This window comes from Arachis ipaensis, chromosome B2 (assembly GCF_059453495.1).
Source record: "Arachis ipaensis isolate K30076 ecotype BB chromosome B2, ASM5945349v1, whole genome shotgun sequence".
Lineage (NCBI taxonomy): Eukaryota > Viridiplantae > Streptophyta > Magnoliopsida > Fabales > Fabaceae > Arachis > Arachis ipaensis.
The window spans coordinates 90,035,393-90,062,536 of record NC_142437.1 but is presented as its reverse complement, the minus strand read 5'-3'; the positions used below and the strand labels follow the sequence as shown (position 1 = coordinate 90,062,536).

Sequence of the window (27,144 nt, the reverse complement as noted above, 5' to 3'; positions counted from 1 at the left end):
CAATTTATCTCTTATTAGGTATATTGTATGAATTGTACAACTTTAATTATGACTTTTGATGGTAGTTAAGTGAATTCACCAATACATTTCCTTGTTTGTTGATGTGTGATTTTTGTTACAAATGCATTGTGTTGTGTGAAACTCAATTGTCATTGTTCATCTCGGAATTTGCATTTGGTAATCACTTTACAAATGTTCAACTTTAGATGATGTCTTGATCAAACATCTTTTGGCCTCAACTTAAGAACATTGCACATGTGGTTACCACTTCTTGAGGATGAGCAATTGACACTTCACTTTGAGTGAATGATTATTGTTGTTGTATACCCTTTTGCTGATGAAATTTCTTGCCAACATCAATAACCATTACATTCAAAGCGTGTTAATGAATCAATTGGTGCGAGCTTGAAGTTGCTTTTATGTCCATGCTTTAGTCTTGCAATTTAAGCACTTATTTGAGAAGCAGTGAGCTTTGACCGATAAACAGTGTGGTTGCTGTGGTATCCGGCCGGTGTGTGTGTTCCAACTGCGCGCATCATTGGAATATACACAATGTGCTTTTGTAAATCACACTATTTTAAAAGCTTCTTTTAACCTTGTTAGTGCTTCCTCAGTGATTTTATTTATTGTTGCCCTATGATCTCAAAAATCTTTTATTTTATTTTTAGGATGCGAAAGAAGGGTAAGGCACCGGTTACTTCACCGGATGTGCAAACTACCGCTCGCTCCCCTGATATTTGGTGGAATCGCCAAGGTGATAAACCGAGTACCTTGGTTAACCGAAGAGCCGACTCTCAATATGAGGCTATTGAGAAGCGCACAATTCATTGGGAGCAGACATTGAAGGTTCCAAGCCAGTACAAGGCGAATATTCATCAAAGGATTGCCTCGCTTCATTGGGAATTTCTCGAGCAAGAACCCGTTGAAGTCAATGAGACTATGGTGCGAGAATTCTATGCGAACTACCAAGCTTGGGAACCGAAGTCAGTATTCCTCTGGGGAAGGATGTTAGATACGTCCAATCAAGCCCTAGAAGCTATTCTGAGCATCCTCCACATTCCGCTTGAGAAAGATGATTATTTCAAGATAAAAATAGATGTATTCAAAGGAAGAATATCTCTGGCTCCTATTCTTAAGAGAATAGGCCGTCCTGGTGCATCTTGGGAGTATAGCAAAAGGAGAAATTCTGTTTCCACTAGTATTGCATACTCTTATTTGAATGCCGAAGCTCGTATATGGCATCAGATTGTGGCGGACTACATCATCTCGAGCACCCACACTACCCATGTCAGATTTAGAACTGCTTTGCTACTTTGGGCTATTATGGAAGGGAAGCATATAGCCATTATACCTTTGTTGCGCAAATCGATTTGGAAATTAGTTGAGAAGAAAAATATCAACATTCCATTTCCGTCGATAGTGATGCGCTTAGCAAACGCAGCGAGGGTAGAGAGGCAACCAATGGATATCATGTTCGAGTTTCCAAGAGGCAACAAGTTCATTTCCGAGGGGAAAATTGGATGGATCATCAAAGAAGACACCCTCGAAGAGGAAGGCATCGGTAGCACCACCATCAAGTCTACCAACCTCATCGACTCCTTTACCGGTTCTCTGGTCTCTTCCGGATTTATTCCGAGACATCTTGCATGATATCCACAACTTGGAGCAATTGGAGCAGAAACGTCTCGAGTGGATAGCGGCGAAGCTAGAAGGAAGAGACCCCGGCCCAACTCCTGAGGCTTCATCCGAGCTAGTTGGGGAGGAACATGTGAAGGTGACCAACCCATTCCGATACCATCAGCTGAAACTGGCCCCGAAATTCTCATTCTCTCAGATCCTAAGCAAGCACGGAGGATCGTGTACGAACTAAGTGTGGGGGAGGATCGATGACTTCGTGGGGGTAAAAAAAATTTCTTTTCTCAAAACACTTTGCAATACTCTTTTAGTTCTTTTTACTCAATTTTAGTAGCTTTATCTTTATTGCATCTTAGTTGGTTTGTCTGTATATATTCCTTTAGTGTTCATAGTTATATGGTAGTTAATGTTTGCATGTTGCATGATAGAATGAATAAGTTTGGTGAAACATCAAGAAATTTTCATGAAATCTTTCTTAGGGCATACCATCGGTTGAATTGAAGAAAAATTTTGTGTCTTCCAACTTGCTTGAAAAAAGAGCTAGAACAACATACCTTGTAAGATTTGCGCTTTGATAGATGGTTGCAATTTTCAACCATAATATTTGTTCTGGTGTGATTTTACTCCTTTTTTATTGTAATCATTGATTTGCATGATTCTTTATATCCTGTATTTGTTGTTTGGACGCATTTAGCATGATTGAGGCCATTTTTGATGTTGAACTCACCAACCTATATGGCCAACCCTTGTACTCACCATTGTGAACCCCTGTTGAGCCTGTAATTCCCTTTTGTTCTGATTTTAGTACATCATTTCCCCTTAAGCAAAAAACTATTGATGTCCTTGAATTACTCTTTGATTAGCTTGGGTGGATTAGTGTGTACATTCTAAGTGTGGGGGGAATTGTTGGGAAGCATTGCTGATAGAGGCATGGAATTTATTGTGAAAAATTGGAAATTGGAAAATACTCATGTGTTCTTTGTTTTAGGTCATATGCATCTCTTGTGCTAACAAAGACAAGAATTAAAAAAAAAACCTGTTCATAATAGAATGTGAAATAAAAAGTTGAAATAAAGGATGCATATGTTCATGTTTTGAAAAAGAAAGTGCATGGGTAAGGTGAGATAGGAGAAAATTTGGGTAGCTAGGTTGTATTGTTATGAGTATATAGGTGATATAGGATTAGGTGGACACTTAAGCTAATCAAAGAACTAATTTCTTAAGTCCACTTAACCATATTTATCCTACCTAAACCCTGGTCCCATTACAACCCTCCAAAGACCTCATGATATTTGTCTTTCATGCATCAAATACTAGTTGATTGTTAGATGAAGTGCAAATATTTGAAAAGTATGATAAAAGGAGAATCGAGTGATTAAGCCCTAAACACTGAGCGAATTGAGTGAATACACATTCGGTGAGGGGGGTTCGATCGCTCAATTCTATGTTCTTGCATCTCATGTTGTATCTTCTTGCAAGTTGTTTGTTCATTAGTTTTGAAAAGCTCAATTCAATTCTTTGGACATTGGTTTTAGTGCATAAACTCTTTGCATTTGCTCCAAAGTCTTCTTGTGATAGATTGGAATTTCACGGTTTGTCTTACCAACTCTTTGCATAGTACATATTGATAGTAACCTTTAGGATAGTTGCATGCATTTAGGTAGTACATAGAATGAATCGTTTTCCTTTTATCTATCTCCTTTGAGTGTGTTTAGCATGAGGACATGCTAGTGTTTAAGTGTGGGGGAATTGATGAATCCATATTTGATGATGATTTTTGGTTGAAATTGAATGGATTTCATCATATAAACTTGCACTTATTCCACTAAATAGCACGCAGTTGAACTTTCCTCCTAATTTGTGCTTGATTATGAAAACATGCTCTTTTGTACCTAATTTGATTCATTTTATTCCATTTACCTTCTATTCGATGCCTTGATGTTATTTGTAAGTGATTTCAGAGGTATAAGGTAGGAATGGCTTGGAGAGAATGGAAGAAGAGCATTCAAATTGGATGAAGCATGAAGAATCAAAGGAGAACAGCTCAGCCTAGTGTGCGTACGCACAGACCTGCATGCGTACGCACAGCCATCAAATTAGAGCCACGCGTGCGCGTCAGCCGCATCGTGTGCGTCGCGCATCCATTCAAGCATCGCCTAGTGTGCGTGCGCACAACCTCCTGTGCGTACGCACGGGTAGAGATTTTTGGCAGAGTGTGCCTGCGCACACGTCTGTGCGTCTGCACAGGTGGCCGCATATGCCTTCATTAAAATCTCACGTGACCCATGATTTTGGTGGTTTGGAGGCCCGTTTCTGAAGTCATTTAGCTCATAAGAAAGGAAAAATGAAGGGGAGACCATAGGATAACATTAGGGTAGCTTAGGAGTAGTAGTAGATAGCTTTAGTATAGTTTTTCTTTAAGTTTTTCATCATCTCTACTAGGGTTTATACTAGGATTTTTACATTCAAGTGCCATTTCCATTTTGATCTTGGATTTTGCTAATTTTCATTGTAAGTATCTCTTTGTTACTACTCTTTATAGTTAAATTGTTCTTACTCTTTCTTATAATTCAAGTTATAGTTTAATTTTACTTCTCTTTTGCAATTTCTATTTCTTGTTGATGAATTTGATGATTGATGATTATTACATGCTTTCTTGAGTCTTTATTGTTGATTGAGATCATTTGCTGCTTTTGGTTTCAAGCTTTTCCTCATTTTTTCCATGATTAAGGTTTTTACCCACTAAGTGTTTGACAAAATGTCAATTATGATTTTGGGCTAGTTTTCTATCTCTTGGCTTGGGAAAAGTGAGCAATTGGGTTCTTAGAGTTGGAATGTCCAACATTTAGTGTTAATTCTTGGATTGTTAATTATTCTTGTTCCCACTAACGCTATGTTGTTGCTAAGGCAATTAGCAAGCAATTTAGGATTTGTGGGTTAAGAACACTTATGCTCATTTAACTTACTCTCCGATGTGAGGGTTAATCAAGTGAGATTGATCCATTCTAGTTGTCATAGTTGTGGTTCCAAAGAGGAAAGGACCCTTAGCTCACTCCAAGCCAAGATACATTTTATGCTTCAATTCTTTCATACACATTTACATTAATTCCTTTTACACTTTACTTGTCTATATTGCATAGTTACTTCGTTAATTCCTTTATTAGTTCATTTATTACAATTTTGCATGTTCTTTTATTGCTTTATATGTTTATCCCTTTATTAAAAATCCCTTGATCCTCACAACCAAGATTGCACACTCATTGGTCTCAAGTGTCCTTGGGAGACGACTCGGAAATTGAAACTCCCGGAATTGAATTGGTTTTAAATTGTGACATTGTTTTGAATTCAAACTTTGACTGTGAGCATTATCTGTTGGCTTGGACTATACTTGCAACGGAACTCAATTTGTGAAAAATTCTAAGCCGACGGTTTGCACTACGTCAGTAGGCCAAATATATGTGCGACATCTTCTAGTGTCACAGTAACCTCACCCACCGGCAATACAAAGGTGTGAGTTGCTGGCCTCCACCTTTCCACCAGAGCAGCTAATAAGGGATAAAATCCTCTTATCACCCCAATCCTAGAAACGTGGTAGATCCCGTCGAGCGTAAGTGATTTTCGACCATCGGGTTCCACGTTTGTAGTGAATCCAGTTTACGAACCATCAAATTTCTATTACGCTGGTTCCACAAAAATATATTTATTAGTTTAAATAAATAATAATTCTTACAAATAATAAATCAACATCAATATAAATATTGTTATAAATATTCATATTTTTATTATAATATTTATTTATTAAAATATTTAACAAATATTACCATATTTGTTTAAAAAAATTATTTATTCATTTATTAATATTCAAATTGTTTATTAAACTCACAGAAAAATAATTTCATTCTAAAAAAAATAATAAAAAATATTATATATTAACATTTATTTCTTTAAATATTATAAACAGATATTTATACTTACACTTCTTTTTTTAAATAAATAAATATAAATGATTGATTTTTTTCTCGAAATCAAAATATTTATTTTTTTAATATTTAATAACAATATATTTTATAAATATTTATTATAATATTTATTTATTAAAATTTTGAAAATACATGTTTGACATGTATATTTATTTTCAAAAAATCCAAATATTTATTTATTCATTAGTATATTTATAACAAAAATTATAAAATATATATTCGATCATAGTGTTTTTATAGCAGAAAATTAATCCAATTATAACAAAAAAATGATATATTTACATTTATATAAAATAAAATATAATATAATTATATTTTACAAATAAAAATTTTATTCTAAAATATTCATAAAATATAAAAAACAATAATCCTACTATATTTTTATATATTGAATAACAAAAATTAAAAAAAATTAAATACATAAAAGAATATAATTTATCAACTTACATAAACTGGATGATCCAAATAATTTATAATATGTTACTTGAGTGTCGTATAATTACGTACCATTTTTTAAATAAATACAAACTAATATTTTTTTCTCTATTTTTTTTAGCACCCTTCTTCTTTCTTTTCTCGCAATCCTTCTTCTCTCTAACATACACTAACAGTAACCCTTCTCTCTAATATACACTACCACTAACACACTCTAATGCATGTATTAGAGGCGAGAGTCTCTTTTTATAGAGCCCAAGAGTAACGTTTGCTGCTTACCGAGTGGAGGAGCTGTCCCCTGCATGCAGACAGCCTCTAACACGCCCACCCCGTGTTGCTGCAGCACATTGGGAAGGCGCGAAACTCTACAAAGCCTGCTTGATTCGCAGGCAACACGCCTCCCGCGTGTTAGGGAGCTGCATGCGTGCCGTGTCACCACGTCCACAACGTGTTGCTGGGGTGCTGACACGCTTCTGACGGATAGCGGTACCACGTCCCTTACGTGTTGACCGTGACATCCATATACCAGCAAAACACTTCACTCCCCAATATTCAGCCAAAACATTAGTACATCTTCCATATAAAAAATAATTTCTGACTCTGTGACTGTACTTAATTATTTTCTTTCACTTTTATTACTGATTTCCTTTCAGTCCCCAAATGCATTGGGTTTATTTCGCAATTCATTTTTTTTTGGCATGCCCATGCAAGACACAGGTACATGCACCAGTAACATATGATTTTTGAGAGATGAAGGAAAAAACTTTATAGAAAATACAAATCACTTTGCAGTCTTACGAAACATTGGGTAAACCAATAAGGTAATAAAATTTAATTTATTTATATAAATAAAAAATCTGTACAATTTGACGTATTTCATTTTATAATTGGTAAAGTGAAAAAAAATTCGCAAAAAATGACAGGGTCATTGAGCAAATAAGGATCCAAGGAGGACCTCCATGCAAATTGCATTAACCTACCTACGAAACCAACAAATCAAAAAGAGTAAACTACCATTTCTACCCACAAAAGTTTTAAACGCTGATAAATTTATCAACAAAAAAAATTACCATTTATACCCATGAAAGATGGATTATATATGGCAAAATTATCCAAACGTTGAAAAATAACCTAAAAATCCCAAATTACCATTTTCCCAACCCTAATTTCAATACCCCTCTTAGCAAATTTCAACCCTCTCTTTATTCTTTTCATCAATTTTACCACCTCCAAAACCAACACCATCATCACTACCACCGTCAGCCTGTCACTAACCGTCAGCCTCATCTTCCTCATTCTCCACTGTCACAGCCATAAACAACAACAACTTTACTCTAACTTTTAATTTTACTTCTCATCATCACTTCTTCAATCCCAAATCCTATCAACACTCTATTACCGCCATTACCATCATCACCCTTCCTCCATTACTTTCAATACAATGTGAGAAGGAGAAGCACCTTTGGATGCTAAAAATTGAAACTTTGGCAAGATAGCTTTGGTGGGGTCGCATGTGAGTAACACAGGAATCTTGCACATGATGGTGGTGATTTGGGAGAGTGAGAAACCGTGGGCTTTGAAGAAGAGATGACGAAATCTGGCTTGATGGGAGTGTCCAAGAGAACGCACTTGTGTGCTCTGAGAGCGTTTTCATGGAAGAAACCGCACTTAGTGGTGAGGTAGGAGATAGTGAAAGAGTGGTGGTCATCGAAGTGGAGGTGGCTGAGAAGATGAATGAGTGGCGGCGTGTTTGTGATAGAAGAGGAGAAGAACACAAGGTGTAGAGTAGAGGAGCAGTTGCAGGAAGCAAAGGTTGCAAGAAGCAAAGAATCATCACTATTGTTGTTGTTTATTGCTATGGAGAAAGAGAAAAGTGAGGTTGACGGTTGGTGGCGGTGGAGATGGTGGTGGTGTTGGTGAAGGAGATGGTGAAATTTCTAAAAAGAATAAAGGAAGGGATGAGGTTTAGAAGAAGGGGGTTGAGATTAGGGTTAGGAAAAGGGTAATTTAGGGTTTTAAAATAATTTTTTAATGTTTGGATAATTTTGTAATATGAAAATCATGTTTTATGGATACAAATGGTAATTTTTTTTTTTTTTGGGTAGATTTGTTAAAACCAATGTTTTAAAAATCGGACCGGACCGGCCAGTTCGACCGGTCTAACCGTGAACTGGCAGCAATTACGGTCCGGTTTGCCCTCTAAAACCGTTTCTCTAAAACCGGAGGTGAACCATCGAACCGGCCGGTTTTGGCCGGTTGAACCGGACAGGGAACCGGCTGGTTTAAAAGAAACGACATCGTTTTTGCCAAATTTGCTTACTTTCACTCTTGGTTCTGAACCTCCTTCGTTTCTTTCTCCCTTTCTCCCTCCCTTTCTTTCATTCACTGGCACTGTAAGTCTACACCAACGCCGCCGCAAGGAGTGGCATACTGCCGCCGTCCGTCCGTCTATCTAGCTTCCCTCGTGCTCCAAGTCTCAAACCCTCGTTTGCTGTTACCGATCGCAGCTGCTTCCTCGAGCACGGCGTCCGTCGTCTTTGTCTGCTCAGCCGCGCTTCCGCCGCGGTTGGTTGCCGTTAACGTTCGCGTCTTCGTTCAGCCGTCTTCTTCGTTCGCGCTCTTCGGCGTTCAAGTTTGCTCGGGGTTCACCGTTCGCGTTCCCTCGCCGTTCACCGTTCGGGTTCGCGTTCGTCTGGAAGCCACGTTGCCCTGCTTCAAACTCTGCGACCAACCCGTGCGCTCCACCTAGCCGTCGAACTGCTCTCTTTTGTCGCCGCCGTGAGTTCCCTAAACCCACCACCATACAATACACTCACACAACACCAATACTCTGCTTCAAACTCTGCAACTTCTTATTTCTATTACAATAAGTAACTATTTAATTTGGCGGTGGTTTGGATTTTTTTCATAGACTGAATTAAAGTATACAATAGTTATGTTCTCTTCTCTATCACATTGATACTAAGCTTTGAATTCTCTTATTTAGTTTCAAGTTTACTGCACTCAACATGTTTGATGAAATGCTTTAACCATATTTCGGGTTGGTTTTATCATTTCTAGCTTTTAGAAACTTAGTAAGTTGATTGCATGTGAAATTAGAATAATTGGATCTTAGTAATTAGGAAAGCAACAGCTGCACAAATAGCATCTTTGTAGAAAACATATTAGCATGATGATTCCACTTGCATTAGTGTTCTTCTGGTAAATTTTAACTGTTAGTGTGAACTTGTTAATTTGCTAATTGTTCTTGTGTTGTTGTTCTGTTATTCTTCTGTTATTTTTATTTTATTTTTTTTTTTGTTGTGATTTTCTGTTCTTGAACTTGTTAAGTTGATAATTTGCTAAATTGTTGGGCTGCTATTGTTTTAATTTGCTAAATTGTTAGGTTTCTGTGATTTAATTTGTTGGATTTTCTATTTAGGTCTTGTTCTTGTTTATTTGCTAAATTGTTGTTGTGTATTTATTGTTGTCTTTGAGATTCTTGCTGGATATTGGTGATCATTGATTTATTATATGCTTCATGTTTTCATTGTTTTGTTGATTGTTTGTTTTGTTTCAGAAATTAATTTTTTGTGATCAATGCTCAAACTCTAAATGCTGTTCTGTTGGTTTTGCAGTGTTTGTTTTGTTTCAGAAATCAATTTTTTGTTATCAATGCTCAAACTCTGAATGTTGTTCTTCTGTTTTTGTTTTGTTTCATAAATCAATATTTTGTGATCAATGCTCAAACTCTGAATGTTGTTCTGCTGTTTTTGTTGTTTCAGAAATCAATTTTTTGTGATTAATGCTCATACTCTGAATGTTGTTCTGTTTTGTTTTAAGGCTGTGTTTAGAAGAGGTGATTGATTTCTGATTGTTGTTTTGTTTTTGTTTTAAAGCTGTGTGTTGTGTTCAATTTTCATTTTGTAGGAAATTCTTTGAGGTATATAAGAATTAAGAAGGAAGACTATTTTAACGGTATTATTCTGTTGATTCTAGTATGCTACAAGCTTGAACATAGAATTGAAGAGAGAAACCCTTTATTATTTTATCATTGGCCTATTTTTGGCATTGCATATCATTGTAGTTTGTTTATTCATAGAACTAGTTGTTTATGATTCCCTTTTGGAGTAAAAAAATGCAGTAGAAGAGTGTTTAGAACCAGTTGCTTTATTCATTGAATTTTTATAGAATCAGGTGTTTATTATAAAACAGTTTTTCCGGTTGAACCGGTTGAACCAATGAACTAGTGAACCAATAACTAGAACGGTTTGATGACCGGTCCGGTTTTCTGAACCTTGATTAAAACTTTCATGGGTAGAAATGGTAGTTTTCTAATCAAAAAATAAGGAAACCAAAAGTTACAAAGTCAGTGAGTGAAGGCGGAGCGTAGAGGTCTGCGGCGCACCATTACAATGGAATTCGAACTCCCAAACAAGGCCTTAACCACCACGCGCTTTTCGGAGCTGAATCCGCTGCTATCAGAGAAGGTTCTCGAAGCCTTATCGGAATCCGGGTTCAACTTCTGCACGCCGGTTCAAGCCGCCACCATTCCCTTGCTCTGCAGCTTCAAGGATGTCGCCGTTGACGCCGCCACTGGTTCAGGAAAAACCGTAGCTTTTGTCGTCCCTTCGTCGAGATTCTTCGACGCTCCTCTTCTAACCCCAAGCCTCATCAGGTTGGTTCTTCACCTGTTACTTTTCTTTTGTACCACTGTATGAAGCTTGGTAATTGAAATTTTTAAGTTATATTAAGGACTGGTATTCGAATAAGTATCATTCAACTATTAACCTTTCAGCTTCGAAGGATAAAATTCCATTGGCCTCTTTAATTATTTATTTTTAGCTGCTATGACTTTGGGGAATGAAAGACTTGGGATAGGGGTTACTGGATAGAAGTGTGTTAAATGGTTTTTTTTTTTTTTTTTTTTTTTTTTTTTTTTTTTTTTTTTTTTTTTTTTTTTTTTTTTTGCTTATACTAGGTACTAGGAATAATCATATCCCCCACAAGGGAGCTATCACATCAAATATATCATGTTGCACAACCTTTCATTTCAACTTTACTGAATGTTAAGTCCATGCTGCTTGTTGGTGGAGTTGAAGTGAAATCAGACATGAAGAAGATAGAGGAAGAAGGCGCTAACATACTAATTGGCACACCTGGGCGGTTGTATGACATAATGAGCCGGATAGATTTCTTGGATTTCAAAAACTTCGAGGTATATAATACTTTCCGGTTTCACAGTTAGTTTTCAAGGATGATTTGATAGTATGTGACTATGTTTGCACGTGTGTGCGTGTGTGAGATAGTGTGCATATATAACTTTAGAAAGAATGTTGGAGATTTAATGTGGTTCTTGATCTTTTCTGGGACATATGCATTTTTCACTTAGCAGAGGACCAAAAGTCCAAGACTTAACGATGCAATGTTATGAACTAGGTTCACCTGGAAAATTTGACTTAAAGTGATAGAATGCTTGGTTTGATTTTGCTTTTTACCACTTTGGAAGATGACAGTATTGTGTTTATAACTGTGCTTACAGATTTTGATTTTAGACGAGGCTGATAGACTTTTAGATATGGGATTCCAGAAGCAGATAACTTCCATTATATCTCTTTTGCCTAAGCTTCGAAGAACTGGCCTGTTTTCTGCTACTCAAACTGAGGCTGTTGAAGAGCTTGCTAGAGCAGGATTAAGAAATCCTGTGAGGGTTGAAGTTCGGGCAGAGGCGAAACTTTTAAATGCTCCTGCAGCATCAAAACAACCTGAATCTACAAAAACACCTTCTGGGCTTCAAATTGAGGTATGAAGTATTCCATCCTAGTGCATATCATAAGTAACTTTGCTATCCAATGGTTTCCCTCCTCCATTTTAGCACCAAGTCACTTCAATATATTTGGTATTTAGCAGCTTGACTCTAGTGTCCCTACCCTTATTCATATATGTTTAAGGTATTGCTAATTCATGTCATGACACCATTCATACTCAGCTTTTTTCTTATATTCAGCTTGTTGTCATTTTGATTTTGCAATACTTGGAATGTGAGGCAGATAAGAAGCCATTACAGCTAGTAGACATCCTTATTAAGAACCGCTCAAGAAAAGTTATAATGTGAGATAAATATTAACCATAATCAATAGTGTAATCTGAGTAGTAAAATTTTAGCGTATCTTGTTCAAAAGGTGATTTTGACTCCAATACAGATATTTCATGACTTGTGCTTGCGTTGACTATTGGGGAGTTGTCCTTCCACGCCTTTCTGTTTTGAAAGGCTTCTCCTTGGTTCCTCTTCATGGAAAGATGAAGCAGGTAAAATCCTTTCTATTACCATTTGTCAATATAGAAGCTTAATATTCTGTAAATCAATGATAGTTTCTTCATCACTCTCAAGTATTGCTTAACTCTTACTGTTTGTATGGTTGATTGATTATGAATTTCTTTGTTGCTGTACAGACTGTTAGGGAGAAAGCATTAGCCTCCTTTACATCCCTTTCAAATGGAGTTCTGCTATGTACAGATGTTGCAGCACGTGGACTTGACATACCAGGTGTAGATTGTATAGTGCAGGTACCTTCTTGACCATATTTATATGCAGTTTGACTTTCTGTTGATTGGTGTGTTTTATCACCTTTTGGTTTTGGATGCCAAAGTAAACTATTCATTGTCATTCAAATGTTCTCTTGATATCTTACCATTTGAATTCATACATTGACTGAATGATCTTGATATGTTCCCTGTTTCTGCACAGTATGATCCTCCTCAGGATCCAAATGTTTTCATACACAGAGTTGGTCGAACTGCTCGGCTGGGTAAACAAGGTCATGCAGTTGTCTTCTTATTGCCAAAGGTATTGTCGAGTGTTCATGTTTTAATGCATTTCCACATTTCCCAATACAAGATTCAAGTGTGTTCCTTTTTCGGTAACTAACTTGTATAAGTGTTTAGGAGGAGTCTTACGTAGAATTCCTACGTATAAGAAGAGTCCCTCTTCAAGAGAGAAAATGCTCTGATGATGCACCTGATGTTGTACCTCAGGTTTGTTTGCGCCCTTATCATCTTATTTATTTTGTTCATGACTATTTTAATCATACAAGAGTAGGAGTCATCACTCATGCTCATTAGTGGTTAATAAATTTTTAATAATATAATAAAGACCCCTTTTTATGCTGGTTAGTAATAGTCAGTAGAGCTATGAATTGCTTAATAATTTTTTCTAATAGAGGCAGCATACTGATTTGTAGAAATAAATTCTCTGATACTACTAAGAAAAGCCCTTATGGCTACTTAGGCTGATGCTGATATTGCTGATTCACTCTTGGATGTATTTTGTGTTGATTGATTGTTTGCACAAACATGCATATCAATCTTATATTTATCAAAGTTTGGATGACAATTGTATACAAAATACAAAATTATAACTTGTTTCCCAACTCCTGATAACTATATTACTAAAATATGGTTCAGATTCGTTCTGCTGCGAAAAAAGATCGTGATGTTATGGAGAAAGGAGTCAGGGCATTTGTTTCCTACATCCGTGCATACAAGGAGCATCACTGTTCATATATTTTTAGGTGAGCAATGTTTATGAGAAGTGTTGTTTGTCTTTCTATAAATTCGTTAAAGCATCATAATTTGCAAAGAAATGCACACCCTACTTACAGGTGGAAAGAACTTGAAATTGGTAAATTGGCCATGGGACATGGCTTATTGCAGCTTCCTCTAATGGCAGAGGTAAAACATCACTCACTTTCTACTGAGGGATTTGTACCAGTTGATGATATCAATTTGGAGGACATTAAATACAGGTAAATGCAAAATTCATGCATAACCCTTCTGTGGTAAAAGCATCAAATGTACCACTCTTTATTTAATAGAGAATCTATCATGCTTATTGTCATATTTTCCAAGAGACGATAATTTAAGCAAGTAACTTGATGTGCATGACTGGATTTGAAGCTCACCAATGTCTAGTTGGAGCTATGTGGAGGCTTAATAGTCTTGGTCTTAGCTAGATTAACCAATTATTTATTTTTGATGCCCTTTCTAATATGTTAGACTGATGGAAACTATACAGTTCTTATTGCATAAATTTGTATTCTTAGGTTGAATGCACCATATTCATATTTAGTGCCTTTCATTGTAATTAAAAATATAATTTTTCCTTCTCTCTTGGAATCCTGTGCTGATACTTTCAACTATTTAGAGATAAATCTCGTGAAAAACAAAGGAAGAAAAACCTGCAAGCAATGAAAGAAGCGAAAGAGAAGGAGAAAGAGGCAAAACCAGAAAAGCCAAGCAAAACTCCCAGTGCACCTACTGCCATGAGGAAGAAAACAGCCCGACAGAGACGTGCTCAGCAGACAATTGAAGATGAGGAAGAGTTGATGCAAGATTACCGCTTGTTGAAGAAACTGAAGAAAGGGACTATAGATGAGAATGAATATGCTAAGTTGACAGGCGCTGAGGAATTACTCTGATACCAATTTTGTGTGTGTTATGGAAAGAGGTGTGTTTAGTCTTAGTGCAATATTGGCTAGAAAATTGCAGCATCCTTTGATGCCACATTTTTTTCTCTTGGCATTCTCCGAAAGGTCTGGGATTAAGACATCTCTGGCTACTGATGGCATTGTTGCATCGAGTCCAGAGAACTGATTTCCATTCTACAGCTCAGAGAGTTGAATTGACTCAATGACTTCTGCAGCTGATTATACTGGGAAAGCAACGACAAAATGGTTAAGTTTGGGGTAAGGCACAATTTCTTCAATGAGAAAAACAGGGCCTTTTAAAAAATTACCAACACAATAGTTGATTTTAGGACTTGTTTTTGTTCAAATCTACCATTTGTGTTATTCTTGACTTAGGGTGCATCGTCCATGTAACTTTGATTAGTCTGATAGTGTCAGAATCTGTAGAAGTGTAGAAGCATAATTATGTTCTAGTTATTTGTTACGTTAATCAACAGTCATAATAGAATTTTGCCTTGTACTTATTACTGATATTAATTCATTTTAAGATTTAAGCCCCTCACCTTGTTCGTGGTGATTTACATTTTATTTTATTTTTCTAAAGAAGTTTTACCCTTGAAGTAGTTTGAATTTAAAATTTACATTGAATTGAATATTTTCTTAAGTAAATTATACTGACCTCCTAGGATTAAACGGTATTTTAATACACGATATACCTTCATTTTACAAAAAGATATACTAACCTCCATTTAAGTTACATGACATTCGGAAGATTGATGTACATCATACACCTAAATCCTCTCTCCTTGTTAGTCTGCTAGGGTTCCCGAACACTAAAACGGAGTAGTGAGCTGTCCGTTTTCCTACAACAAATAGTGCCTCACTATCGCCAAGTTTTCATATCCTGTAAGACGGAAGGAATGTCGTCAGAGACAACACAAGAAACAACGGAACGAAGAGAAGTCTCAATACAAGACCTAAATGAATTTATAGAGTTTGAAGAAGGTGATGTAATAGGAGTGGAGAAATGCAAACATAGTGTGGTTGGGAAACTGAGCAATATATGGAGAAAACCAGAGGGATTCAGAATGGTGGAGATCCAGCCAAAGGTTTACCAATTTTTCTTCCATAAAGAGGCAGACATGAAGAAGATGCTGAAAGGAAACCCATGGATTTTTAGAAATTCACAAGAGCAGAAGTCAAGCTACAACTTTGGAACATGCCAGAGCATTGCAAAACGATAGTTTTGAGGAAGAAAATAGCAGCTAAAGATGGAAAATTTAAGGAATGTAGTCTTTTCTCAGCTGGGCCAGGGAAAGAAAGCTTCCTGAAAGCAACAGTAGATATGGAGATAACGGAACCGCTTAGAAGAGGAATCACGATGGGAAGCAAGAGAGATGACTCAACGTGGGTCAAGTTTAGGTATGAAAGGCTCCCAATCTTCTGTTATGCCTGCGGAGTGATAGGCCATGATGAAACAAACTGTGGGAAGTGGAATCGGAAGAGGAGGACAATGATGCCAAACCAAAACATAATGGGGAAGGAAATATGCCAAACAACAATTATATAAAGGTGAACAAAGAAGAGAAAACGAGCGTGGTGGCCCAATTGGCCAGCCTCACTATGAAGGATACAAACCTGCAAACAAATGAGAAAGAGACTGCAGAAGCAAGCCACAGAAAAAGTACTGAGGAGGTGAAGGAAGGGAAGAAGACAGGGAATGAAGATGAGAACCAAATTAGAACTGAAATCGAAGAGCAAAAGAAATGCCAACAACATGAAACTCAGAACAAGAAATGGAAAAGGATGGCACGAGAGGCTCTGATCAAGACCACAGATGAAAGGAAAAGAAGGAGATGGAGCTGGGGAAAAGGAAGAATGGTGAAACCATAAAAATAGAGACTGATCAAGAGGAAATACCCACCAAGAGGCAACATTATGAGACGGAGGAACACTTTGTTGTTGATGTATACATATAGCGAAAGGTCAGTGGGAGTAAGTTTATCTTTCTAGTCTTATATGTTGATGATATTTTGCTTGCAACAAATAACTTGGGAATGTTGCGTGAGACTAAAGAATATCTTTCTAGAAACTTTGAAATGAAAGATATGGGAGAGGTATCCTATGTGATAGGAATTGAAATTTTTCGTGATAAATCACAAGGATTGTTAGGATTGTCTCAAAAGGCCTATATAAATAAAGTTCTAGAGAGGTTCAACATGGAAAAGTGTTCCGCAGGAATTGCACCAATTCAAAAAGGGGACAAATTTAGTCTTATGCAATGCCCAAAAAATGACATAGAACGGAAGCGAATGGAAGGAATTCCATATAGTTCTGTAGTGGGAAGTCTTATGTATGTGCAAACTTGCACAAGACCAGACATTAGCTTTGCAGTAGGAATGCTTGGAAGGTATCAAAGTAATCCTGGAATGGATCATTGGAAAGCTGCAAAGAAGGTTTTAAGATATCTTCAAGGTACAAAGAATTATATGTTCATGTACAAAAGGTCTAGCCAATTAGAAGTAATTGGTTACTCAGATTCAGAGTTTGGTGGATGTGTTGACACAAGAAAGTCTACATTTGGCTATTTATTCTTATTTGGAGAAGCTGTCATATCATGAAAAAGTTTCAAGCAAAAAGCGTTGTAGCAACATCTACTATGGAAGCAGAAGTTGTAGCATGTTTTGAAGCTACAAATCAAGCTTTATGGCTGCGAAATTTCATTTTAGGACTAGGCATTGTTGACTCAATTGCTAGGCCATTGAAAATTTATTGAGAAAAATACCGCTGCAGAATTATCACAATAAATTTTCAATGGCCTAACAATTGAGTCAACAATGCCTAGTCCTGAAATGAAATTTCGCAGTCATAAAGCTTGATTTGTAGCTTCAAAACATGATACAAATTCTGTCTCCATAGTAGATGTTGCTACAACGCTTTGCTTAAAACTTTTTCATGATATGACAGCTTCTCCAAATAAGAATAAGTAGCCAAATGTAGACTTTTTTGTGTCAACACATCCACCAAAATCTGAATCTGAGTAACCAATTACTTCTAATTGGCTAGACCTTTTGTACATGAGCATATAATTCTTTGTACCTTGAAGATATCTTAAAACCTTCTTTGCAGCTTTCCAATGATCCATTCCAGGATTACTTTGATACCTTCCAAGCATTCCTACTGCAAAGCTAATGTCTGGTCTTGTGCAAGTTTGCACATACATAAGACTTTCCACTACAGAACTATATGGAATTCCTTCCATTCGCTTCCGTTCTATGTCATTTTTTGGGCATTGCATAAGACTAAATTTGTCCCCTTTTTTGAATTGGTGCAATTCCTGCGGAACACTTTTCCATGTTGAACCTCTCTAGAGCTTTATTTATATAGGCCTTTTGAGACAATCCTTGTGATTTATCATGAAAAATTTCAATTCCTATCACATAGGATGTCTCTCCCATATCTTTCATTTCAAAGTTTCTAGAAAGATATTCTTTAGTCTCACGCAACATTCCCAAGTTATTTGTTGCAAGCAAAATATCATCAACATATAAGACTAGAAAGATAAACTTACTCCCACTGACCTTTCGGTATATGCATACATCAACAACATTTTCTTCAAAACCGAAAGAAAGATCACAACTTTTAAGATCTTAATTAATGCTTCCGCTAAAATAAGTTTACACACTTGGCAGAGGTTGCAAATAGGGGTGGCAAACGGGCCTAAATCCGCCGGGCCGGCCCGCGTAACCCGCCAAAAAAGGCGGGCCGGACTAGAAATTTGGGGCCGTCGAAAGACAAAAGCCCGCCTAACCCACACCGTTCAAACCGTGGGCTTTGGCGGGCTTCCCCGGTGGGCTGAGGCGTTTTTTTTTTTTGGTTAAAAGGCTGATTTTTCAGCCCAGATCCAGAACCCATGAACCCACTCACCCCCGACCCGACCCGACCCGAATCTCCAGCGAAACCTAATGAATCCCTAATTCCAATTTTGAGATTTGCAGCTTCCTCGTCTCCTCGACGGCTCGACCTCAATCCTCAGTTCCTCACCGTCACTCTCAGTCTCTCACTCGGTCACTCCCTCGGTCCTCAACAGTCAACACAGAGGACAGAGCTTCAGCCTTCAGCCTTCAGCTTCTCCAGTCTCCAGCGTTCAGCCTTCAACTTCGTCCCCAAGGTCTTCAATCCTCACCGTCACTCTCAGTCTCTCACACAGTCAAACCTCACACCCGCCGTCTCGCACTTCTATCGACCTCAGCCGTCAAGCTCGCACTTCAGTTTCGTCCTCACTGAGTCACCGTCGATCTTCGGTCATCGTGGCCTCGTGGGTTCTAGCCACCGCTGCTGCTCCGTCTAGCCGTCGTCGCTGCTGGTCTCGGTCCTGGGCTCCTGGGTCTTGTCCTCTCGCTGCTGGTCTCGCTCTCTGGGACTCTGGGTCTCCTTATTTATCTTCATCGCTGCGAGTCTGCGACACGGCTGCTCCTCGCCTTCTTTGTCCTGGTCCTCGCCTCCTCTGGTTAGTTTTCTGGCTTAGGGTTTGAGATTCATCAATTTAGGTTTGTTTGTTGTGTTTTGTGCTGTTTGATATAGGTAAATTAGGGATTATGGTTGATAATGGTTGATATTTGGTTGAGTTTTGATTATGGTTGATATTTAGTTAAATATGATTATGGTTGAGTTTTGATTATAGTTGATAATGGTTGATATTTGGTTAAATCTGATTATGGTTGAGTTTTGATTATGGTTGATAATGGTTGATATTTGGTTGAGTTTTGATTATGGTTGATATTTGGTTAAATCTGATGCAGATTCAGAAATTGTTTCCAGTTTTTTGTGTTGTTTGATAATGATTGAGTTTTGATTATGGTTGATAATGGTTGATATTTGGTTGAATACTTGAATCTGAAACTGTGAGTTGATAGTGGTTGATAATGGTTGATATTTGGTTTATATTTGGTTTATATTTGGTTTATACTTGAATCTGAAACTGTGAGTAATGGTTGATAATGGTTGATATTTGGTTTATAATTGAATCTGAAACTGTGAGTAATGGTTGGTAATGGTTGATATTTGGTTTATATTTGGTTCATATAAACAATCTTTTTATTCATATAAACAATTTACATTTGCTTTTATTTCAGAAAATATGAATTCTGAAACTGTGAGTAACCTTGTTACTACTGGAGTTGGTTCTGAGGCTGCTCCGGTCGAGGTTGATGAACCTAGTTCGAAAAGGCTGAGACCAGCAACATCCGATGTTTGAAATTTTTTCAAAAAGCTCGGTCCAGATAAGGATGGAGTAGAACATGCTGAGTGTAAAGGATGCAAGAAAGTGTTTAAAGCTGGAGGTAAGCGATATGACACTTCTACTATAAAACGACATCTTGATAGTTGTACTCAAATTAAGCATGAAGATATTGGTCAGACTATAGCAAAATTGTAACTTAAAATGGGTTCACTTAAGATTGATTCAGGAGTGGCTAAAGATATGTTTGCTTCTTATGTAGTTGCTGCAGATAAGCCTTTTAATATGGTTGATGATAGGAGATTTAGAAATTGGGTGAAATATATTAGTCCAACTTTAAAACTTCCTTATAGAAATACGGTTAAGGCTGACATAGTGAAAGTTCACAAGAGAGAAGCTGCGAAACTTAAAAAAATTTTAGTTTCCATTCCAAATAGAATTTGCTTAACATCTGATCTTTGGACTTCCAGTACCAATGAGGGGTTTATATGTTTGACTGCACATTTTGTTGATGAGAATTGGAAATTACAGAGTAAAATTCTCAATTTTTGTCATATGCCTCCTCCTCACACAGGATTTGAGTTGTCTTCTAAAATCTTTACGCTTTTGACTGAGTGGAAAATTGATAAAAAGATTTTTTCCATTACTTTAGATAATGCTTCTTCTAATGATACTTGTGTTGAACACTTGAAAGTACTTTGGATGTGCATGGTTCATTGTTGTGTGGTGGTGAATTCTTTCATGTTCGTTGCTCTGTTCATATTTTAAATCTTATTGTCCAAGATGGAATGAAAATATGTGGTGATGCAGTGCATAAGATTAGAGATTCTATTAAGTATCTGAGAAAATCTGAAAGTCGAATGGTTAAATTTAAAAAATATTTTGAAGATACTGAGGGACTTGAGTATACGACTGTATTATGTTTAGATGTTCCTACTAGGTGGAATTCACTTTATGCAATGCTTGCAAGTGCTATTCCTTATAAGAGCTTTTGAAATGTATAAAGTAAAAGATGCTGGATTTAGGGAGTATTGTCCTTCATCAGAGTGGAGAAGAACTGAAAAGATATGTGATTTCTTATTACCATTTTACGAAACTACCAAGTTGATGTCTGGAACTTCTTACCCAACATCCAACTTGTATTTTTTACAAGTTTGTCAAATCTAGCTTATTTTAATGAATAGTTTGAAGAATGATGAAGTGCTTATAAGGAACATGGAAGAAAAAATGATGATTAAATTCAAGAAATATTGGGAGGAATACAGTGTTGTTCTTGCATTTGGGGCAGTTCTTGATCCTAGATTTAAACTCAACACTTTGGTTCATTGCTATAATGAGATTGATCCTAATAGTGCTAAAGACAAAGTGGAGCATGTGAAGAGTAAGTTATACAAGCTCTTTGAGGTTTATGACCACAATTCCTCTACAACTGTAGAGAGTTCTTCCCAACTTTCAAGTAATTTTTCTCAAGCAACATCTTCTGCAATTAGAACTCGGCTTATTAAAATTGTTGGTGTAAGTATTTTTATCTACTTGGTTATATGTATTTTTTATTTTTCATGCTTTTTGATTCATATATTGTTTGCAATGCAAAGGATTTGATGTCCCGTAATCAAGAAGTTGAAGTGAAAAGTGGAAAGAACCAACTTGATATTTATTTGAGTGAGGCAACATTATTTTGCAATGATGCAATCATTGATGTTTTGCAATGGTGGAAAGACAACCATCATCGTTTTCCAACACTATCACTAATGGCACGAGATTTGTTGAGCATTCCTATTACTACCGTAGCTTCAGAATCTGCATTTAGCATGGGTTCTCATGTTTTGAATAAGTATAGAAGTCGTTTGTTGCCAGATAATGTTGAAGCGGTGATTTGCACCAGAAATTGGATACGTGGATATGATGATTTTGGTATAATTATATTTATGACATACAACATACTTGAGTAATTTTGAACATTATTATGTACTATTTTTCTAATATATTTATTTACTTTTTTCTAGAGGAAGATAAAGATGAGGAAGATATTGCAAAAGGAGAAGACTATTCTTCAGGAGTTGGTTCCAATGATGTTATTGACTTACATGAAGATGAAGATGAAGATGAAAATTAAGTGTTTCGAATTATGTTTAATTTGCTTTGAAGACTATTTATAATTATGTTTTTGGATTTTGGATTATATTTATTTTGTTTATAGGACTATTTATAACTATGTTTTTGTATTTTGGATTATGTTTATTTATTTTGGAGACTATTTATATTTAATATTTGCATTTATATTGATTTAAATAGAAGATATGTCCTTATAAATATTTAAAAAAAAAAAATTTAGGCGGGCTTAGCCCGCCAGCCCGCCATTAGGCGGGGCGGGCTAGGATTTTGGGACCGCCTGAATAGGCGGGGCGAGGCGGGGCGGGGTGGGGCGGGCTTCCCCGCTTGCCACCCCTAGTTGCAAAGCAGCCCTACCAGGGATCATGAGACTCCTAAGTTGAAACTGGCATGGACTTGAAAATCCATAGGCAGTTAGAGCTCTTAACAAGCTCTTGAAACAACAAGATCCCAACCTTGTGTTCCTCATGGAAACAAGGAGATAAATAGGCTAAAAAACAGAGGAGGATTAGTTAATGTTATGGGAACCGATTGTGATGGAGAAGGAAAGCAACGATCAGGAGGATTAGCAGTTTTGTGGGACAGCACATTGGAAGTAGAGATAACATCCATGTCAAGGAACCATGTGGACATGATCATTCAAGAAAATGAAGAGGGCAAGCATGGAGAATCAACTGTTTTTATGGTAATCCAAACGCAACAAATAAACAAAGATAATGGGATGGGATCTCCTAAACTCTTTGGGACAAACCAAAAACATGTCGTGGTTAGTGTGTGGAGATTTTAATCAAGTTTTGGAGCAAAAAGAGAAACTCAGAGGATATGCTAACACTTGGTCTAACAATCAGGTTGGGGAAGCAAATATTTAAGAAAGGCTAGATAGAGCAGTGGCAACAATAGATTAGAAGGAAGCATATTCCCGAAAGCAATGGTAAAGCATCTTCCAAGATACAGATCAGACTATTGTCCAATCCTAATCGATGTTCATGGGGAGAGCTTAAAAAGGAAGAAGAGGCCATATATTTTCAGATTCAAAGAAATGTGGCTTAGAGACTCTGAATGCAAATAGATTATCAAAAGAAGCTGGGCAGTGAACTATGATCAGATTGAAGAGAAACTAGGAAAGTGCAGCAAAGAATTGCAAGAATGGAGGAAAGAGAAATTTGGGGAGCTTCCGAAACAAAAAAAGGAAAAACAAGAACTCATACGACAACTTACATCTCACTCACAAACTGAAGAAACAATTCTGAATTTGAAAACGGCACAGGCAGACTTAGACAAACTCTTCTATCAAGAAGAGATTAAATGGGCCCAAAGATCTCGTGCAAACTTGTTGAAAGTGGGGACAAGAACACTCGATTTTTTCATCAGACGGCATATCAACGAAGAAGAAGGAATAAGATTGAAAGACGAAGGAAATCTCTATGGAGAAGACGAGAAAATTGAAGGAACCATTGTAAAATACTATGAGTAACTGTTTAAGGGGGAGAGAATTTGGGAAGTTGAGAAAGCTACAGAAGCAATTAGAGAAAGAATATCACAGAAAGCTTACAACATCCTGGGCAGCAACTTCACTAGAGAGGAGGTTAAGGAAGCTACGAAGCAAAGGTACCCAACGAAAGTGAGTTGGCGGTGCTGAATTGCCTAATGCTTTGTTTGGATGGAAGATGGAAAATAGAAGGAAAGAAAATAAGAAGAAAGAAAATGGAAGGAAAGAAAATAAGAAGAAAAGTTGATTTTTTTTATGTTGTTTGGATGAAGAGAAAATAAGTGGAAAGAAAGATAGAAAAAAAATGATAACCAAATAAAATTACATTAATACCCTTCATTTTTTTAATAAAATTTTTAATACTATGGATATATTAGTAATTTGACTTTCATTTTAAAATCATCATCTATTTTCATCGCAAGTTTGAGAGGAAAATTTGGGTGGGTCCCACGCCAGTATTTTTTCTTTCCTTCCAATTTTCATTGTCATCCAATCAAAGGAAAATGAAATTTTCCATCAGTTTTTCTTCCTTGCATTTTCCTTCTTTGCATTTTCCATTGATCCAAACAATGCGTAAATGATGGAGGTGAGTTGGCGGATTTGAACAAGATGTATATTTTTGGCTAATTCCAAAAACCAAGAACCCGAAGCATACAAAAGAATTCAGGCCAATCTCACTCTGCAATGTTTTATTCAAGATAGTGACCAAAGTAATTGCAAATAGGCTGAAGATTATTTTGCCGAGTATTGCAGGTGAATATTAAAGCTCTTTCCTCCCGAAAAGATTGATTACTGACAATGCTTTGATAGCTTTTGATATCTTTCATTTTATGAGGAAGAGGAAGGAGAGAACAAAAGGCTACATGGGGCTGAAGCTAGACATGGCTAAGCCTACAATAGGATTAGATGGAAACGGATCTTCTCAATATTAAAAAATTGAGAGAGTAAAGTGTGATGATGTGATCTCTTAGGTAGCATTTGGTGGAGAGATAGAGACGAAAATATTGAGACTGAGAGAGAGAGAGAGACTAAAAGACAGGGATTAAAATAAATCTCAGTATTTTATTTGGTGCAAAATAGGAGACAGAATTGAAATAAGAATAAAACTCTAATTTAATTTGCACAAAGGGTAAAATTGAAATGAAAGTATTTTAGGTATAAAATGTTATTAAAGTTTCAATCTCCATCTCTAAAAATTTCAGTCTCCTGTGTCCCTACTTTTTGGAGATACTGAAATACTGAAATTTTAGAGACAGAAACAGAAATTTTAGTACCAGTCTCTGAACTAACAAACACGATACTGAATCTCAATCTCTCAGTCTCTGTCTCAGTATCTCAAAACAAACGCTATTTTGTTAATTTTATAATTGAGACTAAAAATAAATATAAAAAAGAGAGAATAATAAAAGATTAAAAATTATATTTTACACTTTTATTTTTTTTTTTTTAAGAATTGAAAAGATTCATTTCCAAGATTGGATTGAATGACAATTTCTTCTAAAGGTTCTAAAAGTCATGGACTTCCTTAACAAATGGATTGAACTGATTGACAGATGTATAAGTTCAGTATCCTTTGCAGTTCTAATTAATGGTGCACCCTCCAAGACATTTAATCCCACGAGAGGGATTAGGCAATAGGGGATCCCCTTACCTTTTCATCTTTTGTGCAGAAGTATTTTTTAGTTTATTGATCAAAGTTCAAGAAAGAATAATAATCCGTGGAATTAAAATAGTAAGACAAGCACCAGAAATTTCACACCTATTTTTTGCATTATCATCTTTACAAGAACATTAGGTCAAGAAATAACGGTAATGAAAGACATCTTTCGATAAAATATAATTTTAAGAGACGATGGATATCTTTTAAAAATTTAGAACATTTTTTTAATTAATTTTGGAAGAGAATAAAATTTTAATCGGATGAAGTATGTGTGTGAGGACTTTTTAATTTTTTTTCTTTGATTAAAAATTCTTATTTAAATTAATTTTTAAAAAATATATAATTTCATAAGAGTGATTGGCATGTTTAAGAAATTAATAACATTTTTCATTAATCAAAAGTTATTTTTTATATTAATTTTGGTGTAAAATATTAAATTTGCTTGGTGCGTGAGAGGAAAGGGTTAGAAATTTTTTTAATTTTGCTTTAGCAAAAAAAATTTTATATAACTTTTTGTCAAAATATAATTTTAGAAGAGTGATGGGTGTGATTTATAAATTTATAATTTTTTGCTTTAACAAAAAAAAAATTTATTTATTTTGGTCCAAAGTATTGTTTTAATCCCACAAAAAAAATGGGTTAGAAATTTTTGAATTTTAGTTCTAAAAAATTTAATTTTTATTTAAAAATTTTGGATGAAATATAATTGCAGAAGAGTATGTGAGATATATTTTTAAAATATGTGAAAAGTTATGTTTGAAAAATAATATCTCTTTATAGAATTGTAACTTATTCAAAAGTTGTAACTTATTAAACAGTTATACCTTATTGAATAGTGATACTTTTGAAATAAATCTTTGAGAAAAGAATAAATAGGTCCCTGACTTTTTGTCCTGCGGACATTTTTGTCCCTGACTATTAAAAAATACTTTTAAGTCCCTGACATTCACAAAACTTGGACGGATCAGTCCCTTCGTCCAAATGCCTCCGTCAGGGACTGATCCGTCCAAATGCCTCCGTCAGGGACTGATCCGTCCAAGTTTTGTGAAGGTTAGGGACTTAAAAGTATTTTTCAATGGTCAGAGACAAAAATGTCCACAGAATAAAAAGTTAGGGACCTATTTCTCCTTTTCTCTAAATCTTTTTATTCATGAATGTGTAGTTGCATGTACTCATATCTTTTAAAAATTTGTAACATTTTTTTTCAGACAATATTTTTTTATATTAATTTTTGTACAAAATATTATTTTAAATGGGTCATATGAATAGGTTAAAAATATTTTATTGTTTGATTTATTAAAAAATATTATCTTTTATGAAAGTATAATTCAAGAGAGTTATGAGTGTGATAAGAAATTTTAAACAATTTTATTTAATCTAACATTTTTTTATATTAATTTCATAATATATTAATTGAAATCGGTGATATGAATGTGTTAAAAAAAACTTTTATTGTTGCTTTAATAAAATTTATTTTTTATCTGAATTTTTGATAAAATATAATTTCAAGAGACGATGAATATCTTTTAGAAATTCAGAACAGTTTTTTAATTAATTTTGGAGCAGAATAAAATTTTTATCGAGTGAAAGATGTGCGTGGGAACTTTTTTAATTTTTTTAATAAAAAATATTATTAATTTAAATTTTCAAAAAATATATAATTTAATGATAGTGATTGCCATGTTCTAGAAATTAATAACATTTTCATTAACCAAAAAGTATATTTTGTATCATTTTGGTGTAAAATATTAAATTAGTTTAATGAGAGGAAACAGTTAAAATTTTTTTTCAGCTTTAGTGAAAATTTTTTTATATGATTTTTTGTCAAAATATAATTTTAGAGCCATGACAGGTGTGATTTAGAAATTTATAATTTTTTCTTTAACCAAAAAATAATTTTTGATTTATTTATGTATAAAATATTATTTTAATCTTGTGCTATTGCAAAAACGGGATTACTCATGCCAATGAGTAATAGCTCAAATGGCATAGTCTTCCCATACTCAATTAAGAGATTGCGGGTTCGAATCTCCTATCTTTGGAAAAAAAAAAAAAACAGGATTACCCATGAAGTGAAGTTAGCTTTTTTTTTCTAACTCTCACACCGGTTACGAAAGCAAGGGATATTTACTCAGCAGAAAGGGCTCCTC

General features: G+C 35.6%; 1 protein-coding gene, 1 long non-coding RNA gene and 1 pseudogene across 5 annotated transcripts; 2 read left to right on the top strand and 1 right to left on the bottom strand.

The window, feature by feature from the left end:
* Positions 1 to 8,382: 8,382 nt before the first annotated feature.
* On the top strand, positions 8,383 to 15,054 carry LOC107625447 (DEAD-box ATP-dependent RNA helicase 18-like; annotated as a pseudogene). The gene is made up of 12 exons (XR_015904749.1): positions 8,383 to 8,828; positions 9,960 to 10,707; positions 11,011 to 11,247; positions 11,572 to 11,832; positions 12,037 to 12,140; positions 12,233 to 12,338; positions 12,483 to 12,596; positions 12,778 to 12,876; positions 12,975 to 13,064; positions 13,494 to 13,600; positions 13,691 to 13,834; positions 14,233 to 15,054. The product of XR_015904749.1 is annotated as a DEAD-box ATP-dependent RNA helicase 18-like (transcript).
* On the bottom strand, positions 13,689 to 16,480 carry LOC110268888 (uncharacterized). Of its 3 annotated transcripts, none has more exons than XR_015904751.1 (3): positions 16,419 to 16,480; positions 15,238 to 15,398; positions 13,689 to 14,935 (listed from the first exon to the last, which is right to left on the bottom strand). It is a non-coding gene; the product is annotated as an uncharacterized LOC110268888 (long non-coding RNA). The 3 variants fall into 3 exon arrangements; XR_015904750.1 differs by lacking the exon at positions 16,419 to 16,480 and adding an exon at positions 15,610 to 16,409; XR_015904752.1 differs by lacking the exon at positions 16,419 to 16,480 and adding an exon at positions 16,133 to 16,409.
* Positions 16,481 to 18,166: 1,686 nt separating this feature from the next.
* Positions 18,167 to 21,849, top strand: LOC148574798 (zinc finger BED domain-containing protein DAYSLEEPER-like). Its single transcript, XM_088504726.1, has 5 exons — positions 18,167 to 19,004; positions 19,630 to 19,836; positions 20,918 to 21,248; positions 21,329 to 21,647; positions 21,740 to 21,849. Exons 3-5 carry the CDS (start codon positions 20,949 to 20,951, stop codon positions 21,847 to 21,849), a joined length of 729 nt encoding a protein of 242 aa, XP_088360852.1. The 5' UTR covers positions 18,167 to 19,004; positions 19,630 to 19,836; positions 20,918 to 20,948.
* Positions 21,850 to 27,144: the final 5,295 nt, after the last annotated feature.

What these genes read in the sequence shown, in the direction of transcription:
- LOC148574798 (XM_088504726.1), top strand. Translation starts at nt 20,949, where the DNA reads ATGGAAGAAAAAATGATGATTAAATTCAAGAAATATTGGGAGGAATAC. An exon ending in GGCTTATTAAAATTGTTGGT is followed by an intron (nt 21,249 to 21,328) that starts GTAAGTATTTTT and finishes TGCAATGCAAAG; the next exon opens with GATTTGATGTCCCGTAATCA. An exon ending in ACGTGGATATGATGATTTTG is followed by an intron (nt 21,648 to 21,739) that starts GTATAATTATAT and finishes ACTTTTTTCTAG; the next exon opens with AGGAAGATAAAGATGAGGAA.